The 24,766-nt window shown below is 39.8% G+C and overlaps 2 protein-coding genes across 2 annotated transcripts; one reads left to right on the top strand and one right to left on the bottom strand.

Moving 5' to 3' along the window:
* Positions 1-2,189: 2,189 nt before the first annotated feature.
* Positions 2,190-6,954, bottom strand: NIPAL1 (NIPA like domain containing 1; the record flags this gene model as incomplete). Its single annotated transcript, XM_084266761.1, has 5 exons — positions 2,190-2,791; positions 2,926-3,086; positions 4,980-5,070; positions 5,510-5,566; positions 6,603-6,954. The coding sequence occupies 5 exons, from the start codon at positions 6,952-6,954 to the stop codon at positions 2,190-2,192; spliced, it is 1,263 nt and encodes a 420-aa protein (XP_084122887.1).
* Positions 6,955-20,144: 13,190 nt separating this feature from the next.
* CNGA1 (cyclic nucleotide gated channel subunit alpha 1) lies at positions 20,145-24,555 on the top strand (the record flags this gene model as incomplete). Its single annotated transcript, XM_084266605.1, has 7 exons — positions 20,145-20,260; positions 20,551-20,613; positions 20,972-21,001; positions 21,103-21,204; positions 22,100-22,207; positions 22,354-22,460; positions 23,138-24,555. 7 exons carry the CDS (start codon positions 20,145-20,147, stop codon positions 24,553-24,555), a joined length of 1,944 nt encoding a protein of 647 aa, XP_084122731.1.
* Between the last annotated feature and the right edge of the window lie 211 nt (positions 24,556-24,766).

The following is a 24,766-nucleotide window of genomic DNA, read 5'->3' as shown; positions in this document are numbered from 1 at the left end:
GAACTGGACACGCTTTTCAGTATCACATTTTCCAGATATGCTCTTCTTTGTAAAAATGAGGGTTTAGAAATCAAAGGGATCAAAGGAAGGGACCTTTCAAGGTCATCTAATCCAACCCTGACCCTGCAGTAAGCAGGGATATCTTCACTAGATCTGGTTGCTCAGAGCTTCATGAAGCCTGACCTTGAAAGCCTCCAGGGCTACACCACCTCTCTAGACAACCTGTTCCAGTGACTCACCACCCTCACAGTGAAGAACTTCCTAATGTCTAATCTAAACCTCCCCTGCTCTAGTTTAAAATTGTTGCCCCTTGCCCTATCACTAGATGCCCTTATTAATAAGGTGCAAGTGATTGATACAATTTCTACCTCTTACTGTAGGTATGTCAACTACAAACCTAGCCAAGTGAAAAAAAAAAAAGTGCTTGTAATTTAAAAATAGCTTTAAGATAGTATCACTAGCATTACTGCCTCACTTTTGATATCTTCACAAGCATCATTAAAAGTCATTAACAAGTGAGATGTTTCATGAACGTCTTTCAAAAAGGAAGTAATTAGACTTTGCACAACATAAATATGTACGAAATATCGGTAGCAACACTTTTGATCTCACAGCTAAATTATGAGATTTGTTTCATAGAACAATTCGCTACCCATCCAAATATCCACTTTTACTACACTCTTTGTCTGTTAGAGAATAATCAGCCTGCCTCATGAAAAGGTTCCACTTGGTCTAATAATCTCAGCTATAAATATCAGGTTTTAACTGCTGAAATGCTAGGAACCTCTGTCATCACACTGAAAAACCCAAGACATGCCTCTAAAAGCATCATGACCCACACACCTGATTGGTGAAGCTACTTTCTTGCTCACAAAGTGGCAAGAAAGGGGATTGTCATGAGTAAATCATGTACTGTGCGAGCCGTTTTTGTGAGAAAAGATCAGTGACCACAACTGAGGAGCGTAGTGTAGCACAGATATTAATCTTCATGGCTTATGTAGATTAATAGCTAAAACATCTAATAGAGGTGAACGTTCATTTTTAGAAAAGATTAAAAGGCCTAACTAAATCAAAAGATGGTTTGAAGTTTCCAACCCCTTGTTTACAGCCTACTCTTTTGAGAAATAGCAGACAGACTGGTAAATGGACTTTGCTTTTATAACGTAATATAAAATAACAGGACTGTTTGGCTATTAAGAAACAATGGCATCTTTCCAGAAAATGAGAAAAAGGTTTGAAAAGCTTAAATGGGTTTTGATGAATAGATGGAAATATTAGGAAGAAGTATGGAAATAAATAAAGTGCTGCCTTAAACCTCAAAGTAGTATAAACCAGTGGAAATTCTTAAATGCACATTTTTTTTTCTTCTGCATTCGAATAATTCATTCTTTTATGTATTTTGTTTAAGCCAACAGCAACTGTGTTCAGGCCTCCGATGAATTTGCTTTTTCTTGAAATGTGACTTGATTATAGTTCTGAAATAAAATGTACATGCACACCCAGGGATTTATAATCCATTCAGGCATCCTAAGGAAGAAGAGTTAAGACTCTGCTGTATAAAAACGGATTTTAAAGGAGAATGGTTACCAAAAAGCACATTTTGTAATGTTTTTGGTGACTTCTATTTGAGATTCATTGGTAGGTCATCAAATATGAAAAAAAAAAATTGTAAAATTTTATAGTAAAAGCTAAAAGGGTTTGACAGTATTTTCTTCATATTATATCTCTAATGAATATCCTTTTGGTAGACTACCTTCAAATTTCTTGCAATAACTTACAAAAATATAAAGAAAGCCTGAAATATTAAGGCCATTATTAAGATAATAACAAGAGTGCTCGTCACTTCAGCAAGGATTCTCTTTTATCACGATGGGAAAGTTGCACTTTGTACACACACCTCACAAAGACCATTCTTTTCTGCTAAGATTCTCCAACAGGAGATGCCGGATGAAAAACCAACAACGTTGTTCCTTGTCTGACATATGATCACCACCAGATTTCTGTCTGTCACATTAATGACCAAACATTTCCATTCATTTCTACCAACAGCTGGCATAGAAGAGTGGCCTGCATTTAATTGGCCTTTCAGACAGTTTTCCAGAGGATTCCAGGAAAGGAGAGCATCCTGGTGGGCACAGGTGGGCTGAGTCAGCAATTCACGATACTTTGATGAACACTGCATGAGCATTTCATTGACTGAATAAAATGTCCTCTTCATATACCAAAGCTGGGTTTTCCATGCTTTCCAGTAAAGTGTGACTGGTTTCATATTCATGGTGTGGTGATGATGGTTCTTTGGCAACAGTAGACATCAACTGACTCCAGGTGATATTAGTATTTTTGAAAGTGTGCAATAGAAAAATGCCTATGATGATCGTACAGAATCCACTCAGGGTTCCAATGATATCACCCGGGTCCATACTACTCCACTCCTTGAACAGGATGATGGAGCATGTCACAACTGTCGTGGTGAAACAGACGTAGTAAATAGGTGTCACGAGAGACGTATTGAAGACATCCAACGCTTTGTTGAGATAGTTGATCTGAGTGCTGACTGAGAGCGCCAATACGCCCACCAAAATGTAAAACAATGGATGTCGATAAACTGGCTTCTGCTCCAGCATTTGTTTAATGGCAATGCCCAGGCCTTTCACAGATGAGACAGAGAAGGCTCCAATGAGTGAGCAGATCAAAATGTAGATCAGTATGTTTGTTTGACCTTTCCTTGGTGCCACAATAAAAATCAGCGTGAGGGCAACAACTGTTAGAAGAACAGCAAATGAAAGAAACGCTGTAAGAGGAAAGGGAAGAAGAATAATATTCATGAGAGAAAGTACTTCATCCAAGCACACGCTAAACGTCATTCAGTGTCCTGAACTCTTCTCTATGAACTGTAGCAGCAGTTCATTGCAATTGCATACAAACCTGGATCTTGCAGCTTTCTTTCCATCTCATCTAGTGAGGTGACCTCCTCCTCCTCAGGAGCGTGAATAACCATGACTGTCGATCCCAAAATGCTCAGTACACAGCCCAGCTTCCCATGAATGTTCAGCTTCTCGTTTAAAAAATAGGATGACAATATAGCACTGTTTGGCAAATTATAAATAAAAGGTTCAGCTCCACCAGCCATGCAAATCCTTCAAAATCTTTCTGTGTAACATGGCAATAATTCAAAACCTCTTTTGAAATCAAATACATGGGAAACCAGCCTGAAAAATCAAATTTTAGAGTTTTGAAGGCAGGTTGGTCACAGAATCACAGAACTGTAAGGGTTGGAAGGGACCTCAAGAGATCAATGAGTCCAACCCTCAAGGAGGCTGGTGAGGTCAGGACCAAGGAGGTCACGTGAGGTTTAATGGGGGAATAGCAACCCTGATTCCAGCTCCCACTATGTTGCAAAGGGTCTAAATTGCTCAAGGAACTTCTTCCTGTAGATTGCCTGGGTGAAGGACACGCACTCTCACACACACCTGTAGACTGACCACATGAGCTGTTATTTTCTTCCAAAATTGGTTAAAAGCACTTCACTATCATTAGAACCAATGCACACAAGTTTTGGAAACCATTCATCCCTCCCCAGGCTCTCCCATCCAGGCACATTTTCTGCCTAGCTTGCCACAATTTATAGAGAAGGTACATCTCCCCCTTCAAAGAGAATTGACCTCAGGGTCTCCAAAAGGTTCAAAATTTAACTTAAGGCTAATAACACAGCCCAAGTGAGGCCACCTCAGAGGGCATACAATTATCCAGATAGATCAGGATGTTATTGGGGACATGTGGTCAGAAAGAGTTTTTCAATCCCCTGATGAATTACAGCTGTTTTTTCCACACAAGGGTAACGAGCTCACTCACACGAAGTTCTCACAACCCCTCTCTTTCATGAAAATCTGAAAGATTGCTATTCACATCAAAGGAGAGGGTGTTAAAACTCAGGCAGTTTTGTGAAGCAGCAGCCATCCAGGCTGCATCTGCCTACATGCTGATCCCAGCACATTTGTAGGTGACAGAGTGATGCTGATTTTGCTACGAAAGAACGGTTGCATTTTTAGCAGTTAGATTACTGCAAACACCTTTGAAAAATTAAAAGAAAAACAAACACAGAAAACCCACCACAAAAAAAAAAAAACCCATGACTTGGGTTGGTTCTAAACAAAATGTTTCATATAATATACTCCAGTCTTTTTAAAAAGAAAAAAGAGTTTTACATTTAAAATACAATAATTCTATTTTTCTAAGGAATTTTTTCCCAGAATGCTTTTGTAATCCAGGTCTTTTCAGGTTCTGTGATAGCCATGTTAAAGTATGAGCTGCAGTACTTTGCAATTACTACTTCCTATGTATGAAGAGAAAAAAGAGCGTTGGAAGGACATTCATATTTCAAAACAACTATAGATTTAAATTGGGGATATTAAAATGCTAGAATTTTCTCTGCCTTCTATTCAGAAGGACTTGGAAAAGGCCAAACAATCCCAAAATGCCTATTGAGTGTGCCTTAAGATGAAATTATGCTCCTATAAAAAAAGAAATGGTTTTGAAAACACTTTCATGGGGAAAATACAGTATTCTCTTTTAAAGTTTTGTCACAGTGAATAACAGGATAAGACTTTTTAAGAAAGCATCAGTTCTCTAGGAAGAGATGAATTACAGCCTCCTGCCACTGTGCATTAGCAGTATACCTGGTATACCCTGATAAGAAATACTTTATAATATATGTGGAAGGTTGTTGGAAAAGCATGTATTAGTCTTTGGAACAAGACTTCTCATTTTCTCTACCCAGAAAATTCAGTTCCAAATGAGCAAAGGATGTTTCCACCAAGGAACAAAAAGCTTTTCTGTTGTGTTGGGTTTCTTTTTTTATCCAATATATCACTTTTTTGTTTTCTTATTAAAATTCTCAGCTTTCAGGCAAAGACATTCTTTTTTTTTCTTTATGCAGTGAGTGGCTCATTTGTCAAAGTTTGCTTCCAGTTTGTACTAACCTTATGAGAACACTCAGCGCACCCAAGGGTGTAACTAAAGTTGCAGGTGCAAAGGCATAGGCAGCAAAGTTTGCAGCTTCTCCTAATCCCACTGCAGAAGAAAGAACATTTGTATCAAGTTGAAGGAGAAAGGGGGGCTGGAATAAAAAGCAAACAAACTATTACAAATATTTGTATGATAGTGATGACAGAATTTTGGGTTTCCTTTCAGTTTTTTCTAACGTCCTCTGGACCTAATAAAGGCTGAAAAAAGTTAAATACTTTTCCCCTAAGTACTCCTAGAAGTTGGACAGATTCCATCCCACTACTTTTGGCTGGATGTTAAAGAAAAGGTTGTTATTCTGCAAAGAGCTCCAAAGAGCAAACATGGTCCTTGAGGGATGGGATATCAGAATGGCTTCTGTCATAAAGGTGATTGTAAAGACATTTCTTTTAAGTGAGGGGAGTTAAAAATTAAGGAATAAATGTTTTTAAAACAATCTGCTTCATGTAGCATTTACATATAGGTTGAGAGGAAAGAGGTGACTTACTTGATAGCAATCCAGCCCACCAAAGCCATTCCTTCAAATAAGAATATCCACCCTGTCCTGAAAGCAGAAAAAATAATCTCATTTTAGATGAATGAGGTCACATTATGATGATAAACAAAACTACAACTTCGCATCTGCAGCTAGTCCTACAAAGCACTGAAAAAGCATTTTATCTGGTTGTGACAAATAATATTTCATTTGATTTTAACTGACTTTTAATAATTGCTCTATTGCTTTCTGACTTGGACTTCTGGAAGATGATACTTGACTCAATACACATGAAGGGGAAGTGCCAAGAGAAAGTAAAATGTCCATGAAGATTGTTTCTTTTCCAGGTCACATCTACTATGTTCATACAGAATCAGCTGCATTTTGATTCTGCTTATACTTTAAACTGAGAAATATTAGAAATTAAAATGTCACTGCGTGACTTTTTTATTTGTGGTAACATAAAACATAAGTATATTGAACATTCAGCAACACGTATGTTTCAAATAACCATATTCTCTGGAAGAGTACATTGCAATAAACATAACAAACAAAAGAAAAACTGCTGATATTATATATTTAAATCCATGCAAAGGAAATTATGAGATTAGTTCAATTTTTTTTTAAGAGCTCTCCACATTTTTTTAGCTCTTCATCTGTTGACTTTGATGGAAAAAAAGTTGTACTAAATGTAAAAACTTCGTAGCAAGCATTGCACTTCCTCTTCTTCTTTAAGAGAGAACTAAATCTTAAGAGTTTCCATCTTAAGTGGGGGGGAGGAAGATGAGAAAAAGAGAGAGAAGTGTGTTTTGAAGAGTAAGACAAAGGATGATGTTTATTTGGTATCTAACTGCTTTCAGAGAGGAAATATCACCAGCTCACTGTAATACCCACCACTGTCCCCACAGTCCTACGAATTCTGAAATCTCAGTCCCTGTATTTCCATCCCTAGTCAAGGCAGGACTTCTGATCACTGTTAAAGTATGATGATTTTCAACTACAGTGGTTTTAAATGTGTAATCTGTGACTTGAACTTTGATTTTTGCCAAGGTATAACAGAGACATCTGTGTCTGCAGCAGGACCAGTGCGGGCACCACTGCTTACCAGCTCGGGGGACTCCTTTGGCTGCAAGTTTCAAAAGTCCTTTCTTCTTCAGTATGAAACTAGAACCAATAAAGATACTGGAACCTATTGCCAAAGCCAAGCCGACATAGAGGTGGTATTTGCTTCCAACAGATGTGAAAATGCTCCAGTTTGTTTCATTGAGAATCCCATCCATAGCGGTGAGGAGAGAAGAGTGGGATTCAGACACGTTGATGATCTGGCACCACGCTTGGCAAGAGTTGTGGCAAGCAAAAGAGAGCACAGCACCTGGGAGAAGAAAAAAGAAGGGAAACGATTCATGAAGCAGGCACAGCTCTGAAGGAGCCCCGTCCTCACTCTGGTCACTCCACATCTTCTCCAAGCATTTGTCATTTCTGACTGTGCAAATAACTCTCAACATCCACATAACAGAAGATGTGGCCCCAGGTCATTATCTACCCCTTATAATTCGTGGTCACATTCTTTATTTTGTATATATATTTTTCCACTACATTGGCTCAGGCAAGCAATTAGGACAATACCAAGGAATGAAACAATAAAATATTATCTTCAACGTAAGACTCAACTTGGAGTCCTAAAAGCTAACCAGAGATCTCAAAAAGAAAGGGTTTTTCGGTGTTGTGCAGACACCACATCCCTAGATGACACAGATACAGCCAAATCCATGCTTTCAGACTGGGCTTGCTAGAGTAAGCCTGCTGTTACTCCAGGATTCTGCTTTTACATTTGTAGCTGAGATCTGGAAACAACAGATAAAAAAAAAGAGAAAGGAAAATCATCTATATAGAGAACAAACCCTTGCTGCATATGGGCACTGATATGTCTTACTCAAATTACTGTATGAGCCAGATCTTCTTCAACTACTCATAAAATTTTGCGGTGGAGGGCTCACTATAGCTCACAGAAATTGTCTTCTAAGCTCAACAACCGCTAGCTGGAGGAAGACCACAGCCTGCAAGGGACAGTCCCCCCATCTAACCCTTCAACACAGCTGCAGGGCTGGGTGACCCTGAGCTAAGACTGAAGCTTCACACCCTCCACCAGCCAAGCCTTATTAGCATCACTATGATGACAGCCTGTGGGAATGATGTCATTGCCTGTATGTGTTTTTTAAAGGAAGAAGTAGTGCTGGATTTTCCAAGAACAAAAGGAGTCATTACTTTGCGTGGGGAAGCAGGTGACACAGGCAGTTATGTTGCAACAAGGCTTACAGTAGCCCAGGCAGACATTTCAGAGCTTCTCATGGTAGACTGCAGCCCACAGCGTGGATCAGAGAATCTGGGCTAGAATAGATTTTAAGGACAGCCTTTGTGGAAAGAAAGGTCTTACTGCAATAACATGTTAAAGTTAGAAACAGCAGATACAGCAGTAGAAAAGCTCAGTCCACCATGATTCATACAACGCACTGGATGTAACAAATAATTTTGCTTTCCGTGTTTCTCCTGTAATTAAAATGACACATGAAGGATTCACCCAGCACCATCAGTAATACAGTCCCTTTTTTTTTTTTTCCCTAAATGAAAAATCCCACTTATAGACTTGGTAGAAAAGGATGTGCCTCTGTGTCTGTTCATACCTAAACTCTGGAAACATTAATGTTCTGTCTAAAGTACTTTGCTACACAATTAACAATGAGCAGCCTTGGATAATTCAACTAATACTGTTTAGGAAGGAATATTTAAAATACCAGAAGTGTTAAAAACAGTATGAAATTTGACAGCACATCTTCATTTGCAGCTGACACTAACACTGGGAGATACTGCCCTTTACAAGTAAGGAACAGAGAATGAACACCTGCTCCCAGCTGCCCCATGCCATAGTGTACACCAGACACACAAGAAGTTAGCATTTGATTTTTGGGCAGTACAAACACATTTTCTTGACTACCAAGAGAGTTTCTATATAAGAGGAGTTTTGTATTGATAAACCTGACTTTGCAAAAATGGTCCCACAAGATGGATATTGTCCATATTCTGCAGCTGCAGATTAAAATTTATGATGACATTGAACTACTTTTGCATAGCGCAGAGGACAGATAATATTCTCCCATCTCATCATTACTACAAGTTGCAATTGGATAAAAGAAATGGGATTTGGATCTGTATCTGAAAGTATTTTAAAATCCTAAGTTACTAGCATAGTCATAGAAGAAGAAAATTTTGCAAATAATTATGTTTTGACATAATTGTTAAAGATTAAATGACAAAAGAAAATCACAGAGAAGTCCTTTAAGCATACGTGTTCTCCTAGCTAAGTCACATCAGGGCAAGGCAAAGAAGCAAAGAGGTTGCCAGTGAATGAAATCCCTCAGCTCTCAATCCCTTCTAATGATGCTAAACCGGACTGGCAGCAGTTGTACCACCACCACCACTCGGCTACTACCGGCTTTGTGCGAGAAGCGGCGAACAGTTCTTGCCTCTAATTAAAAGAAAGCACAGAGACAAAAATTCTTGATAAGCAGGACCTTTTAGCTACCTGACATAGTAAAGGCATCTTTCTATCAGCGTGCTTGGTTTCTGAAGTGAAGAAAATGAACTCTTCTTCCCCTTTTTTGTGAATGGTGTACTTTCATATAGCTACAATTGAATGGCAGGCTTATTCCCCTCCATATGACACTACTACTTTTTATATCAATTCTTAAATTTTCCATTCCCCAGCAGACTTTACAACGTTGAACAATGAAAAATGAATCGTGCCTTGTATAGTAAGTCACCCAGAGACTGCCACAGGGTGCTTCTCTCTTTTGTTTGCTCACATTTACAAAGAGACATCAGATTTTTTCACCTGTTCCATCTGCCAGCCAAAAAGCGTAATTTTGAATGGTTGTGATCTTCATTTATTGTGCTGAGAAGCTTTTTCTAGTTTTAAAAAAAACATGTCAATTGTTCCACTTGCACGTAAAGTGGTATGTTGCCCCACTGATCAAAGAACTACCCCATATCTAGGAAGAGGAGGCTGATCCAGGAATTACTGTTACTTTATTCCCCGCTCTGACCAGGCTGAAGATTACCTGGAAGGGCTGAGGAAGGTGACAAATCTCTGAGGCCGCCTTGGCTTGCTCAGCACCAAGTTTCTGTAGCTAAGCCAGTTTCACCTCCCACTTTCAAACATCAACAAACATGAACCTGTCAGCAGAACTTCTTGAAGAAACAAACTCTCTGAGCTTTGGCTCGAGGCTGATGGCAACAGGAAACCAGCCTGAGTTCAGGCGGCTGCTGTTGTAACTCCTAAAGTGTTTTTTACACTTTAGCTAAATCAAAAACTGTTTTTGGAGGAAAAAAAACAGCAGCCAGCCAGGTAGTACAAACCATTTTAAGGCACAACAGCCTAGGTCTAACGTACCCTGCAATTAGCTAGTGACAGCCAGCTATGGTTTTCTCCTGCTGCTGAAGGAAGATACTGGTTCTAAGTCATCTGGGAAACTATTTGCTTTGGTTAGACATGTAATTTGACCATTTTTATTGTGCCCACACCTTGCAGGGACATGAAATGCCTTTCTTGGTCACCCGGGAAATACCAAGCCCACTGCCGCCGAGGTCTGGCTACTGTGGCTGACAGTCGCCGTCCCGAGGAGCAGCAAGGGCACCTTCCCCGGCACAGCCCCGTTCCCCAAAACGCACAAATGATGATGAAAAGAGGGCTCACACACGCGTGAAAAAGGACAGGGGCTCCCCCTGCGCTACTCAAGTCGGAAAACACCTGCGTGACGTCATGGGAGAGCAAAGTCTTACGCGTACAGGAGTCGCGATAGCCGCACCCTCCGTGCGACCGCAGGGCACCGCGGGGGGGGGAGGAAGGGGGGGCCACGGGATCGGCGCGCGGCTCCGCGCACGTACCCCGCTCTCACTTCCGCCCATTGCCGCACCCCCCTCTCCCCCCCCCCCGCGCATCTCCGCGCATCGCCGCGTCCTCCGCTCGCTCTTCCCTCAGCGCCGCCCGCCCACTGCGCGCAGTGCCGCGCACCACCCCACCTCTCTCCCCCCCTGCTCCGCGCCCGCGCAAGAACTGACCCGTGTGGCACGACGGGTGGCTGGACAGCGTCTCTCTGTGCCCCATGGCAGCGGGGCGCTCCCTCCAAGGGCTCCGCGGCGGCGCAGGTGGCGGTGGCGGCTCCGCCCGCCCGAGCGCGGCCCGGCCCGGCCCGGCCCGGCACACCTGGGCGCGCCCCGCTCGCCCGCCCCGCGGCCCCTGGCCTGGCAGGTGGAGGTGGTATCCCCGCCGCGCCTGACTGGGAACAGGCACGCAGCGCTCCAGGAGAGACCCCGGACGGGATTTGTTTTGTAGAAATCGTTGGCAAGCCCCAGTTCTCACCTGCGACCCAACCTGAATGCTGAATCCAATGGAAAGAGCTCTCTCCTGCGGTACCTGGGCAGTTTTGGGGTCTACTGGCAATGTCCACATACTGAAATTTCCCCTCCTTCACATCTAGGAGGAGACGTGAGCTGTTTTAATGTGCCACCACCAAAGCGTGCGATGGGCTGGCTACACCAGCCTTGACAGCGGTCTGTGGGATCCCCCTGGCCAGACTGTCCCAGCTTCACAGAGCAAGGGCAGCGTCTGGTGATACTTACCCTGCTTGCCCCGAGACTGTTCCCTGTGGTTGAACTGGCTCCATGGTGACATAAGAAACAATTGCCTCAATTACCCAATCAATAGTTTCAAGGAAGAAGTCTAAGCCCTTGTTTTGAACATGGTTGAGTGAAACAGGCTTACAAAATGCATGGCGTAAGAAGTCGTTACATGCTAACCTATGGTTACCTAGAGAAACTTCCTGGGATAGTCTGAGCACCTTTAGCTTGCGCAGGAACTCCCTAAGTGAGCCAAACTGAGCTATGAATATACCACACCTCCACAGAGCCCCACAGGGGCACGAGCGCTTGAGTCTTAGCAGAGTTGTACCCATGCTTTGCAGCACAGCGCCTACATTAATCATCTTTGGATTTGCAAAATGTATTAGCTCTGGTGGAGACTGGTGAAATACTGTGATGGTGTCAGCAAAATAACTCTATTTTCCCTGCCTTAGGCATCCTTGAGTTTGCAGTCCGGGGGTTAAACCAAGAGACCAGTTTCAGTGTCTTAGTCTAAATTTTTATTTCTGTATTTGTTTGGGGTTTTTTCTTTTAAATATAAACAGCACTCTATGTTAGGAGAAAAGGAGCATTAAATGTGGTTTTGTGCATTTAATTACTTATCTGCTTTATCTTTACAACATCTACATTGTAAGAACTTCTGTGGAAGGTAGTTGGAGCTTCGTGCAGGCTGCCTTATTATAAAGAGTTTGAGTTCTCTGCTTCAACAGTTTGAAACCACAGATTACTGCTAAATAAAAGAGAAATAATTAAATAATATTTAAAACATTTTAATTAAAATCTTAAAGTGCAGTTGAAAATACTGGGAGCAAACTTCCATGTTCTTGTACAACACAAGCATGCCCATAGGATAAAAGCCACGCATCTGGACAGATACATGTCTGCAGTCTGCTCAAAACTCCTATTTTTGTTCTGTGCCCCCTCAGATCTGTCAACTCTGCCTGTTCACACCTCTCCTTCTGTCAAAATGTGTCAATTTTTCCAGCTTCCTGCAGTTTGACTGAAGCACATGAAGTGACAGTCTTGCAAGCGACTTGGTTGGCAGAGCTGCAGAGACAGGTAAAAGCCACGAAAGCCTGGTGAGGCAGCAGGGAGGGTGAGCTGCCAAAGATCATGGCTTTTCTCCGCACAGCTCTCGCTGACCTGAGTGTCAAGGCTTCCCTGTGGTGGTGTGCCCACATGGCAATACCAAGAAACCAAGCGGTTAACCCTTCTGCAGATCTGCCTCCCTGTGGGCCAACTCCTGTAGCCTACCACGGACATCAAAGCGTTTTCAGTTAAGGAATAAAATATTTAATCTGACATACTCTTACTTGTTTCTTGGTTAAAAATCTTTATATAGTTCATGCTTCATGTTTTTAAATCTGCAAAAACTTATGCAACTCTTTTTTTTTCCAAGTAAAAAATATGAAATCACAAAAAAACTTACAGCTGAAAATCCAAGTCAATGGACCAACATAATGTCCAGTCTGTATTATAATTACAGAAGGGAGCAGCTATGCTTCAAGTGTGCATACTTCAGTGATGATCTATAGTGCTTCACATAGAAAACTAGTTTCAAGGAACTTTGAGACAACGCCAGGAGGAAACTACATTAAAGTGATTTATCAACATTGAAATATTTTTCTTTACTTTGCATGATATCCCAAGGTCAAATGGGAAAACAAATTGAGTCATGATATACAATCATATTATCTGACACAAGAGGAAAAAGATGGTACTAGACCATTCAAAATGGCACCTGTGACTGATTTAGAGCAATACCCAGATCATGAGCTAATGCAAATCAGTGCAGCTCCCCTTATTTCAGTGGGGCAGCCCTTTTGTGGATGAAGTAGCAGTAAGCATGTACCAATAGCCAAAGAATTTTGCTGAGGATTTTATTCAAATACACATAGATAGAGTTCCTTATAAGTGTTATTATGCAGTATTTAATTATATTATGGTAAATACTGAAGATGATGGCAACAGGTTTCACCACAGTGAGAAAAAATGTTCATTGTGCAGCTAGTCCAGGCACAGACATGAAGTAAGATCTTTACTATTATTATTGTTATTGCTACTGTTTTTGTTGTTGTTGTTGTTGTTATTTTTAAGAAAGCTGCCTATGGCATTTTGAAGTCCTGTCATCATCACTTAGCTTCTCTGCTCTGCATTCCTGCAGTTGTTGCTACCCAACAGGGTCCAAACAATAGTCAATACAGCAGCTGTAGATGGGATCGTGAGCTGTCGTGACATGCAGCCATGAAAAAATTCCTGAGCTGGATTTGAGAATGGGACTCTCACCATGAGAACTCCACCTCCTCCAAGTACTGGTTATTCATTGCAGACTTACAAGAGCAACATGTAAATCAGTTAATTTCAACTGAAACAAAGATGCTGCCTCTAGATTGCAGTTCATTATGATTAGACGGCTGCACTCTTGAAGAGATTACTCCTGTATGCGTTTCCTTAGAAATCCCCAGACAGTGCAACCTCCTATACCACTTTACAGTGAATGAAAGACAAGCAAGGGTAGATATATCAATCTATTTTAACTACAGTGCATTTCTACCACTCTTATCAGTGACAATATACATATTAATGATTTTAAAAATACAATTAATATCAATGGAATTACCTTTGGCTGAGTAAATATTTTAGCATCATTTTTCTGTGCAAACAGCTTAGATTTCCCATGTTATTTTAGCTTGAAATAAAGGAGAAATCCTCTGACTGTTCAGAGCTACAGGCATGCTTGCAGTGTTACCACATCTATTCATTTATCCCACAGATATTACTGAATGAAGGTTTTGGTTTGGGATTTTTTTGGAGAGTTTTCTGGTGGGCCTGCCCCTCTGTACCTTGTGGGTTCCAGGCTGTGAGAAGAGTCATCTCAAACCACCTCAGCCTGGCTGATGCTAGAAGACCCTGTTCTGCTCTGGACCTGGAAGATACTGGTAAAAGGCTTTGACATAGTCTTCTAGCTTGCTGTGTGGTGTTATACTGTGTGCCTGATAGCGTTCGTGTCCACAGGAGGCTTGCAGCCTGCCCAGTGCTTTCCAATTCCAGCCTCACCTGCATGTGGGAATCTAACACACGGACACACATCATAAATGGCTTCGACTTCTTCCCTCTCCATCAAGCACCCACTTAACTCTAAAGGAAAAATACAGTACCACCTACTGGCAGAGATACTGTTTGCACTGATGATTTCCCAGTCACCAACCTTCCTTGGGGCCGACTGTGCTTCATGACACCGAATTGCTGCTGGTCTACACAAAAGCATATTAAATAAGGCAGAAGCCCTGGAGCCTGCTCAGCTACATCACTTCCGACGTGACACTGATTGCTGAAATATCATCAGCATTAGAAAAAAACCAGATCAGTATTTACAGAAAATAAGGCTGCCAAAACCGTGGTCCCAATCAAAGCACCCATCTGTGTACGCAGCTACAACACTGTAAGCTGAAAGGCAACGTTGTGCCATTAAAACCTCCTCATTTATAAATACATATGTACAGTGTAGCTTGTGTTTTGGTTATGAGTGTCTGAAACTAGGGGTAGCTTTAATAGGATTGAGAAGAATTACAGATGATGACAAAGCAAGATACAAAAATAGATTAAAGTTGGCCTATTAAAACAATAATCCATTAGTGCGGTCATTCTCCCATCAGTCAAGGTTACTTCACTGGAATACAGAATGACAGGAAAAATATCTGTGAAAAAATATTGACACTAAACTAATGTGATTGTCTGTGAAGTCAGTGAAATATGTAATTGGTTTGTACAGGAAAGCAGAACTGAGACCACTTTGTAGCTCACCCAGAACTTGCCACTGAGGTCCTGACCACTGTCAGACAGGAATCTGGTCTGGCCCAGTAGGAGCCATCTTCCTCAATTTGAGAACTTCTTTGAAAAATTTGATGGCAAACAAATAAGAAAAAAAAAAAACCATTAAAGTTGCTTTATGGGACTGCTGATTTTACAAGAAAACTGTTTTCCACCAGAGTAAAAAGGTGTATCTCCTCTGCAGTTCATATTGACTTGAGAGACACAACATAAACTTGCCTGGCTTGGTTGGTCACATAAAACTTTTGGACAAAGGTATGTTCGTGTGACACACCATAAAGCATATGTCCCAGACAGTGCCACCACACACTCACACAATCACTACTCAGCAATGAATGATGAGATCTTTCTGATTGCCAAACAGACAAAACCCCAGAAGAACGAGAGGTAAAACTGATCCTGATTCCATTGTAGCTGGATCAAGTAACCTTCTGAGATTCCTTTCATATCTGTGATTTTAGGACAGGAGTTGTATTTCAGCCCTTTGAAGACAGCAGTGAAACATATGCTACAGCTTGGAAGGTTATGCATCTATTTGTACGTGTGCTCTGTCTGTAGACTTGTATATCTGGCTTCCACTGGGCATAATTTTATGCATTTCCTTGTTGCCCATTACTGTTTTACTAAAACATTTTTTGTTTTTTAATTTTCAAATGCATATTCTCTTTCCTAGAAAACAGACTCACTGTATTCAGGGCTGGAAAGTCGTAGCAGCCCTGTCCAATTTATTCCCCTGGCCAGGAAGCTGACCTGTGACACTGAGCATCATTTTGGGTTTGTAATTAAATCTATAGTGTGTCAATCCACTGATGAATGACCACTCAGTCACCTGAGCTGCAAGATTTAAATTGCTTCATATGAATGCTAATGGCATTGCTGTCTTCTGCTCTTGATTACAGAAACAAATGTGTCTTAATCCTGGAGTCCAGGAGCTGGACTGCTTTTCTGGGTTCTGCTGCTTGTGCCTTTAGCTATGTCTCACAAAGATACCATTTCAGATTTGAACATTAACTCATTATGCCTCCTAAAAGATTTTCTTCACTGGATTTCATGCTCAGCAATGTCTCAATGCTTTTATTTTGCCCTTTTTTTCCCCCAAATGGGACATATAAACAATGAACAATCATATAAACAATGAAAAATCAACCACTCAAGCACCTGAGAACTTAATTTTCTTCATTCTCATGAAGGAGCAAAACAAGAAAGTTGAGGTATGCAAATGCCTCAGCCTCTTCTCTTTCAAAGTACACTAGATCCTCTTGGGAGCTTTCTTGACAGTGTGGCCTCTGCAGATGAACCCTTGCATGTTTCTAACAGAGGAGGACTGCAGCTACTATGCAAACCATTTTGCAAATTTGTAATTCATACCAAACCTGAAGATCAGTTCAGTGTCTTAAAACTTTACCATCATGTCATTTTCCACTAAATACCCATTCACAGTCTGTGGGCTTTTTAAAGCATCAAACTAGGAATGTAAAAGTTATGTTAGCACCTTCAGTAGTTTAAAATGGTATTTCCTATTATTCAGCAAGATGACAAACATTAAAACAGGAAAATTCCATTTATGGTGTTTTATCTATTGTAGGAAAGACCTGTTACTACAGTAAAAAAAGCATCTGTATTAAGAAAGCAGGAGAGCAGACAATTCTGAATATATAGACATTGACAATAATTTACTTTTTAAAAAATTTCCAGACAGAGTATGCTCCGATATTTGTCTCTTCTTTTGCATGTTGATAGGGCTACTAAGCTTTGCTCAGGTGAGGGATAATAGTGACTGCCACTGTCTCTTTCATCTCTCTCTAAATCTCAAAATCCATCACTAGGTCAAGAAAATCCTCCTCTAATATCCATGCCCTTCCCTGGGAATAATTCAGAGAACTGCACATGGGACTGGCTGGTTGAGAAATTGATCAATAAGAGATTTATGCATGAAATGTTGATTATATTTGTCTTTTCATGGTGGCTCTGCTTATGTAGTAAGGAAACGTGGCTGATTTAAAGGACTGCAATCGTAATTAGGAGCGGCAGATTACATTCCCAAGGTAAGCATGCATACTGCTGAAAGTGCTTGTTGCAGAACTGCTAAGGACTCCTTGCACGTTAGGGAAGAGAGATTTTTGCCATAAGACACTGCAGATATTAATGTTAATGAAGATTTTTTTGGGGGATCTTTATACCAAATTCTGTTCCAGGATACCTTAAAGTATTTTCTCTCTGAATGTAATGACTAGACAAGTGATATGGTGGGCCAGTAAGAAAGTGAGAAATAGGTAAAATAAAAGAGCAGGAGAGATGGAAGCTGATCTCCCGTTCGCTCTAAAAGGCTAATATTGCATTAATTTTCTTGCAATGTAAAATATTGTGATGTATAGTAATTAATATAATTACTTTTTAGTCCATAATGTTTGAAAACTCAGTTGATCATCATAGTAATCACATTTAAAAACTCAAGATAGTAAAAAGCAATCTATTTGTGATGATATAGTGAAAATAATACGTTAAAAAGCTACAATATCTCCAAGGTGAGTATTTGTGTGAAGTACCTTTCAAACTTACTACAGAAACATGATAATGTGAAAATGGACATTGGACTATTACAATAAAACTAGTGGTAACAGTTTAAGAAAAATATGTGACTAAAAAAAAGGAATCATGGTAGTGAAACAATTTAGTAAAAACCACCTGAAATATTGCTTGAAAAACCACTTTAAAACAAAAAATGCCTTAAGGTAATTTCTGGACCCACTAAGTTTAATGAGACATCTTCTGTTGTTCCCCATGTTGGGTTTTGTAACCTGGTATGCTCCCAAACCAGGAGCAACTATGGTGTCTGTTCAACTTGCACTGGGTACATGCTGCGTATCTGTGTCTTAGATTCAAGAATTTCAAAAGTCCCCACAATTTTCTTTAAGACTAATGGAATTTGAAGAAATTGTTGTGAGGATGTTCTCTCTGTGTGATTAACAAGGGAAACAACCTGTGGCAGTAGTCACCCAAGCCTGACTACTATATTGACAAAACATTGAATATTTTGAGACTATGGGGTTGTAAATATTTCCAATTTCTATCCCCACTTAACACTTCCATTGCCTCAGCAAGATGAAATCTCCAGAACTGCCCCAAAATGGCAGCTCCTCTGTCTCAGCAAATCCTATGCACAGGGCTGCCACGGCTCCTTCGGCAGAACACAAACCCCACATTTACAACAGCCACTAACAACCAGAGGAATCTGTTTTTTGGCAATAATGCACAGAAAATCCTCTTCACCTGAATAACAGGGGAATGTAGAGGATACAGATTTTTCCTTTTTTCCTCCAGGCTACATACTTTGGATGGGTGTGAACTTTTGTACATGTCCTATTTTCGCACGCTTCTCATCATCTTTAACCTCTAGCACATCAGCAAACCAGGATGTCTGGACTGGACAAAGCCAAAGATAGGTTGGGGTTTTTGTTGCTCTGGAAACTAAAGAAGACTCAAAGAGGAAAGATAAACAAGAAAATATGTGCCTCGCTAGAAATGCTGTTACTTGGGAGTCCTAAGTGTGAACTGACTGGTTTAGAGCCTGGTCTGTTGCAGGAATGATCTCCCTGGAGACAAATACATTTGCATTTGTCTGGTGCTGAGTGATTGGAGGTGGTCAGATGCAGCTTTATTTTGCACCCTTATTTGTGAGCTCTGGACTCCATCGTGGCTCTGTAGAGGATGTAGGTTAAATCAGGATGGATTTTGTGTGCTAGCATTAGCAGAGCTTTCTGAGCACCTGTAAGCAGACATAAAGCTCCTTAATTCAACCTGGTGTAATTTCAATCTCCACACTTTCAAACACAATTTATCCTTGGACTAAGCTAGTGGAAACACTGCTACAGCTCTCAGGATCCTGGTGAATCTAACCTAATGTTTACTGTGTTTTATAAACTTAGAATTTTTTTATGTAACATGCTAGACATGATCCTTGCTCTTAAACATTTAGACTGACCAGCAACATTAGACCACATTTAGGACTAATCGTTGAAGAACACATCTTATTCTTCAACCTGTAGCTTTCTGTTTTGTACAATGATGTATATTGTCGTATTATTTTTTGTACCATGTGTCATTCATGTCTGATGACATTTAGAAACACGGGTTTCCTCTCCTATTTCCTCTGTCAGAATATTTTTCGTTTCATTGAGTAATAAGGAAGGTCAGGTAAGTCTGGCAGTAACGTGGCAGCTGTATCATCCTGCTTCTCTTTTGCAGTGAGCTTGACTACAGAATGGAAGGATGTGCTCTAAGACTGGTTCATTCTATGGCATTTGATTTCACTTATCAGTGGTATGGCCACTCATCTGTCAGTTTGTGGCTTACAGACATCTCTATACTCTGATTTCACATGTGCAGGGATATTGTAAATGTTTCTGCCAAGAGATCACAATTCATGCCCAGAGAGCTGGCAGTCTCATTAATACCTCAAAAAAACTGTAAGAACAGTGGTGAAAAAGGAGAGTACACACTAAAACATTTTCAATTCTTTTAATATTGAAATGAACAAAACAGACACAACCAGACACTAACATTTCCATTTAGCTAATTATGTCCAACTTGCTATAGAAGTAAGGAGACTCTACTTCATCAGCCTTTAAGTTGACATACTGAAATTTCTTTGGACATCCAACTAACAGATGCTTCCTAGTCTGGTTTTCAGGATATCACCTGTGCAGGAATCTGTTTATCTACCCCAATACAATAAATTATGAGCATTTCATTCAAAACCAAATGAAACAGCAGTAGACGTTTCAAATACAATTGTCTAAATATTTTCAAAGTATGTGACTAGGCTCTCAAGAAAAACCTAAATTAACGTTTCCTGTAAGAGAAAGGTATGTTGAACACTTTAACAGCAGTTGCCTAGTCATTAAGCACATTGAGGCACCCATGATGTCCTTTATTGTCTGGTGGGAATAGCATGGGAGAGACAAAACTGGAAATCTTATTGTTGGTTTGAAGGGAAGCAAGGATATAAAGGATCCACCTTTAGGGGAAACAAAAAAGCTTGTTACTTCTGCTAGTTGTGAAATTACTTGATTCTATTATAAAGCACTCTTCCTTGATTACATAAGGTAGGACAATCTTGACCATGAAGGTAGGAGTGATTGAGACCCACCACTCCCATACAGTTGTTCCCAGCGTGGTAGTGCAGGACACCAGTGAGGACCCTGGATTGATAAACAACGGGGAAAACAGGTATGTCAAGTTTAGCATTTTGTGTTTGTTCGGGGCCTTCTTCTGGGATAATTTGGTTGGGATTAAATTGCTATCACTTAACTTTCTTTACCCTCTATTAACAAATTAAGGGGTTTTTTTGGTGATATATTGCTTATTGTAAATATTTAGGGGCGTAAAATCTGTGCTTTTTCAGTTTCCTTAGATAACTTGGCCCATGATTAAAATGGTGAGAATCAATCCATGGCAATTTAGATTTGATGGGGTTTTTTTGTATTTCAGCAGATACCATATAACTGTGTTGTTTTGCTGTTCCCTAGGCAACGATATCTACCCGGTGCATTTGCACACTACAATATTAACAACAATAGTAATAAAGATGAGTAAGTATCTTTGCCATTTCATAAAATGACAGTACTGTAATGCTAGTTATTTAAGCAGCAATGAAAAAGAATGATATATACCTAGTGGTTTCTTTATAAACAGCTATGCCATTCAAATAATCCCAAAAAAGAATGCATACCCATTATGATGATCATTCTCAATATCAAAGTTATTGGCATTATATCTATTAATTTAAAATAAAAGTAGTTCCTTGTGAATAAAATAAGCAAAACACTTTTGAAAGCCAAACACCTAACTGCAATGTTATCCTTACTGAATTCAGATGATTCTAATAAATAAATGTGGAAGCAATTTCTATTTGCATCCCATGAGCCTATCATATTTTTCTTTTCTTAGAGAGAAGAAAAAGAAAAAAGAAAAGAAGAGGTAAGACAAAGAGTAATCGTGTTGCTATTTCTAAGACATTCAGTTTCTTTCCACGTTTTAACCCAGTCTGTAACAACTGAAAATGTAAATCTATTTCTTAGCAAGTCAGAAAAAAAAAAGGATGGAGAAACACAAAAGAACAAGGAAAAAAAGGAGAAAACCAAAAATAAAGATAAGCCCAAGAAGAAAGAAAATAAAGAAGAGTAAGTATTTTTCATGTAGGTCTTCCTGTGTTTAGTTTAATAAAATTGCTTTTGATATAGAATCAAATCATTCATGGATGTCCTGCGAACAAGATGTCTATACTCTAGTGAACAAGTGTACAAATTGCTGTTTTTCTCCCTAAAATTGTTCTGATCTAACTTAATATATGGAAAACAAAAATATGCATACATTGAATCGATCTGAAAAAATTAACCAAGAAAAATCTCCTGTGGAATCTGATTATTCAATATTTTTGGATAACACCCTGCAGTAAAAGATGTGCCAGTGTAAAGCAATCTCTTCTCAAAATAAGGGCACCTGCAAGCAAGTAAACTCTTCTATGATCTCCAAGTTCTTGTTTTACTTTACTTTTTGCTTGGTAAATTCATAATTTTCTGCCCAAGGAAGAGAAATTTAAAACAGTGCAGTAGGAACTTGCATTGTATGATTTCGTGTTCTTGGGTTCCTCTATGTAAACTATGCCTATGTTTCATCTTTCTCAGAGCTAGACTTTCCACTGTGAGAAAGGTGTGATATATCTCACTTATTTAAGCATTACGAGTCACACAATAATATTTTTTGAGAGATGATCAAATCAATTATCAGATAAGACAGCTAATTGGGTAGGAAACAAATTCATTTGAAAAGGTTGAATTTACATGTGCTTGTGACTGCCAAGCTGATTTTCTTCAGCAAAATTTACATTCTAAAGTCTGTCCCAAGTCACACCTAATAAGCAGCTTAATGTTCTCTGTACATTCAGGCAGGGAAGCTTAACTTTGATAAAGGCCATCTATGGTACAATAATGATTTCTAAAATGCTTCCTCAAAAATTGTTATCTGTATTTTAAGCATCTCATCAAATCTCCTTTTCTTTTCTTGCCTACCACATAGGGAGAAGAAAGAAATTTTTATTATTGATCCAGCAGGAAATTTGTATTACAACTGGTTGTTTTGCATCACAATGCCTGTTATGTACAACTGGACCATGATTATTGCTAGGTGATGTCATCCTGTAATGACTATATAAAATTTCTGGCAAATTGCAATATCACTAAATAGATAGAAAAATACTTTATTCATCATGATTTCATCCAAGGATTTAATTTTCATTTCATGGTAATTTACTTTTGTCTTGTACTATTCAGAGCCTGTTTTGATGAGCTTCAGCATGACTACCTAGCGATATGGTTTATTATTGATTACATTTCTGATGCCGTCTATGTTGCTGACATGTTTGTACGGACAAGAACAGGTAAATATACTCAATAATTAATTATTCCTCTTCATATACACGTGTCGTGTTCAAAATATCCAGAATACTACTACTGTTATTATCTGGGTAGCCTTGATGAGGTGCAATAGTGAAAAAGGCATCAAGATAGATCTCTGAAAAACTGCAGTCTGTGTCCTGTGAAAAGAGGAGAAACTGATGTATTACTCAAAGAATACATAACACCTGAGGGAAGCTACACATAAGGTGAGCTAGATACAAGCTGTTCTGCCTGCAGTTGACTCTATGATGATGAACATGCCAGGCCAAGCAAGGATCAGGGGTTCTGAAAAATCAGCACCTAAATCTGGATAGTGTATTTAAGGAGATTTGAGCATTTGCTTGATTTTCAAGACCATTAAACAATCAAGATCTCAGCTGCAACTGTTTCTTTTAAAATCTTATTCTACACGCAGACCAATTGAGTAAATACACATAGTATGGAACTGAAATGGCCATGTTCAAACTCGTTCCCTCCTTAACCACCCTTCCTATATACTGTGGAGTTTTGGGGGGTTTTGATTTTTTTCCCCAGATGCTCACCGTAGTGGAGAAGTGGAAAGTATCAGAGCTAGAAATGTTGAAGTAGATGTGGACTGACATCGAACACAACACAGCTGAAGTTGTAACATTTTTTATTATCCACAATTTGATTTTAGGTTACCTGGAGCAAGGTCTTCTGGTAAAAGAAGAACAAAAGCTTCGAGAGAAGTATAAATCATCTTTTCAATTCAAATTAGATTTTCTGTCCATCATACCAACTGATCTCTTATACTTTAAGTTAGGATTGAATTACCCAGAATTAAGAATAAACAGACTACTGAGAGTAGCTCGGATGTTTGAGTTCTTCCAGCGAACAGAAACAAGGACAAACTACCCAAATATTTTCAGGATCTCTAACCTTGTCATGTACATTGTGATTATTATTCACTGGAATGCCTGTGTGTACTACTCAATCTCAAAAGCCATTGGATTTGGGGCAGACACATGGGTCTACCCCAACACCTCAGATCCTGAATTTGCCCGTCTGACTAGAAAGTATGTCTACAGTCTCTACTGGTCAACACTGACCCTGACTACTATTGGTGAAACACCCCCTCCTGTAAAAGATTCTGAGTATTTCTTTGTGGTTGTTGACTTTTTGGTTGGAGTATTGATTTTTGCTACCATTGTTGGTAATGTGGGCTCCATGATCTCCAACATGAACGCTGCCAGGGCAGAGTTTCAAGCAAGGATTGATGCTATCAAGCAGTATATGCACTTTCGGAATGTGAGCAAAGACATGGAAAAAAGAGTTATAAAGTGGTTCGACTACCTGTGGACAAACAAGAAGGCTGTGGATGAAAGGGAAGTCCTGAAGTATCTGCCAGATAAACTAAGAGCAGAGATTGCAATCAATGTTCACCTGGAAACACTAAAAAAAGTGCGGATCTTTGCAGACTGCGAAGCTGGTCTGTTGGTTGAACTGGTTTTGAAACTCCAGCCACAAGTATACAGCCCTGGAGATTATATTTGCAGAAAAGGAGATATTGGGCGAGAGATGTACATTATCAAAGAAGGCAAGCTGGCAGTAGTTGCTGATGATGGAATCACCCAATTTGTGGTCCTAAGCGATGGCAGCTACTTTGGTGAAATCAGTATTCTTAATATCAAAGGTAGCAAAGCTGGCAATCGAAGAACAGCCAATATTAGAAGTATTGGGTACTCGGACTTGTTCTGTCTTTCTAAAGATGATCTGATGGAGGCTTTAACAGAGTATCCAGATGCAAAAGCTATGCTGGAAGAAAAAGGCAAGCAAATCCTAATGAAAGATGGGTTGCTGGACATCGAAATCGCAAATTTAGGAAGTGACCCTAAAGATCTGGAGGAGAAGGTCACCTACATGGAAGGAATGATGGACAGATTACAAACAAAGTTTGCCAGGTTGTTGGCTGAGTACGAAGCTGCACAACAGAAACTGAAAAAGAGACTTACACAAATTGAGAAAATATTGAAGCCAGTTATAGAGCAAGAATTTGCAGACTTAGAAGCAGCAGATCCATCCACAGATCAACCTGGAGTGTCAAAAGCAGAATAAAACACTGGAGGCTGCCAATAAGACTTAGGGTCAGATCTTGCATGGAGCTGAATATATTAATTTCTAATCTTTGTAGGACCTGACTATTAATTATGAAAAATTTGATGATGTAATGCCACTAATTTCCTACAAGCAGCACATATTTGGGAGGTTTTGAAAAGAAAAAGAATTGAGAATGAGGATGGACGATAACACCTTGCTCTTCCACAAA

Source organism: Gallinula chloropus (assembly GCF_964237585.1).
Source record: "Gallinula chloropus genome assembly, chromosome: 7".
Taxonomy (NCBI): domain Eukaryota; kingdom Metazoa; phylum Chordata; class Aves; order Gruiformes; family Rallidae; genus Gallinula; species Gallinula chloropus.
Note: the sequence above shows the minus strand (reverse complement) of the source record. Positions and strands in the feature narration are given on the sequence as shown.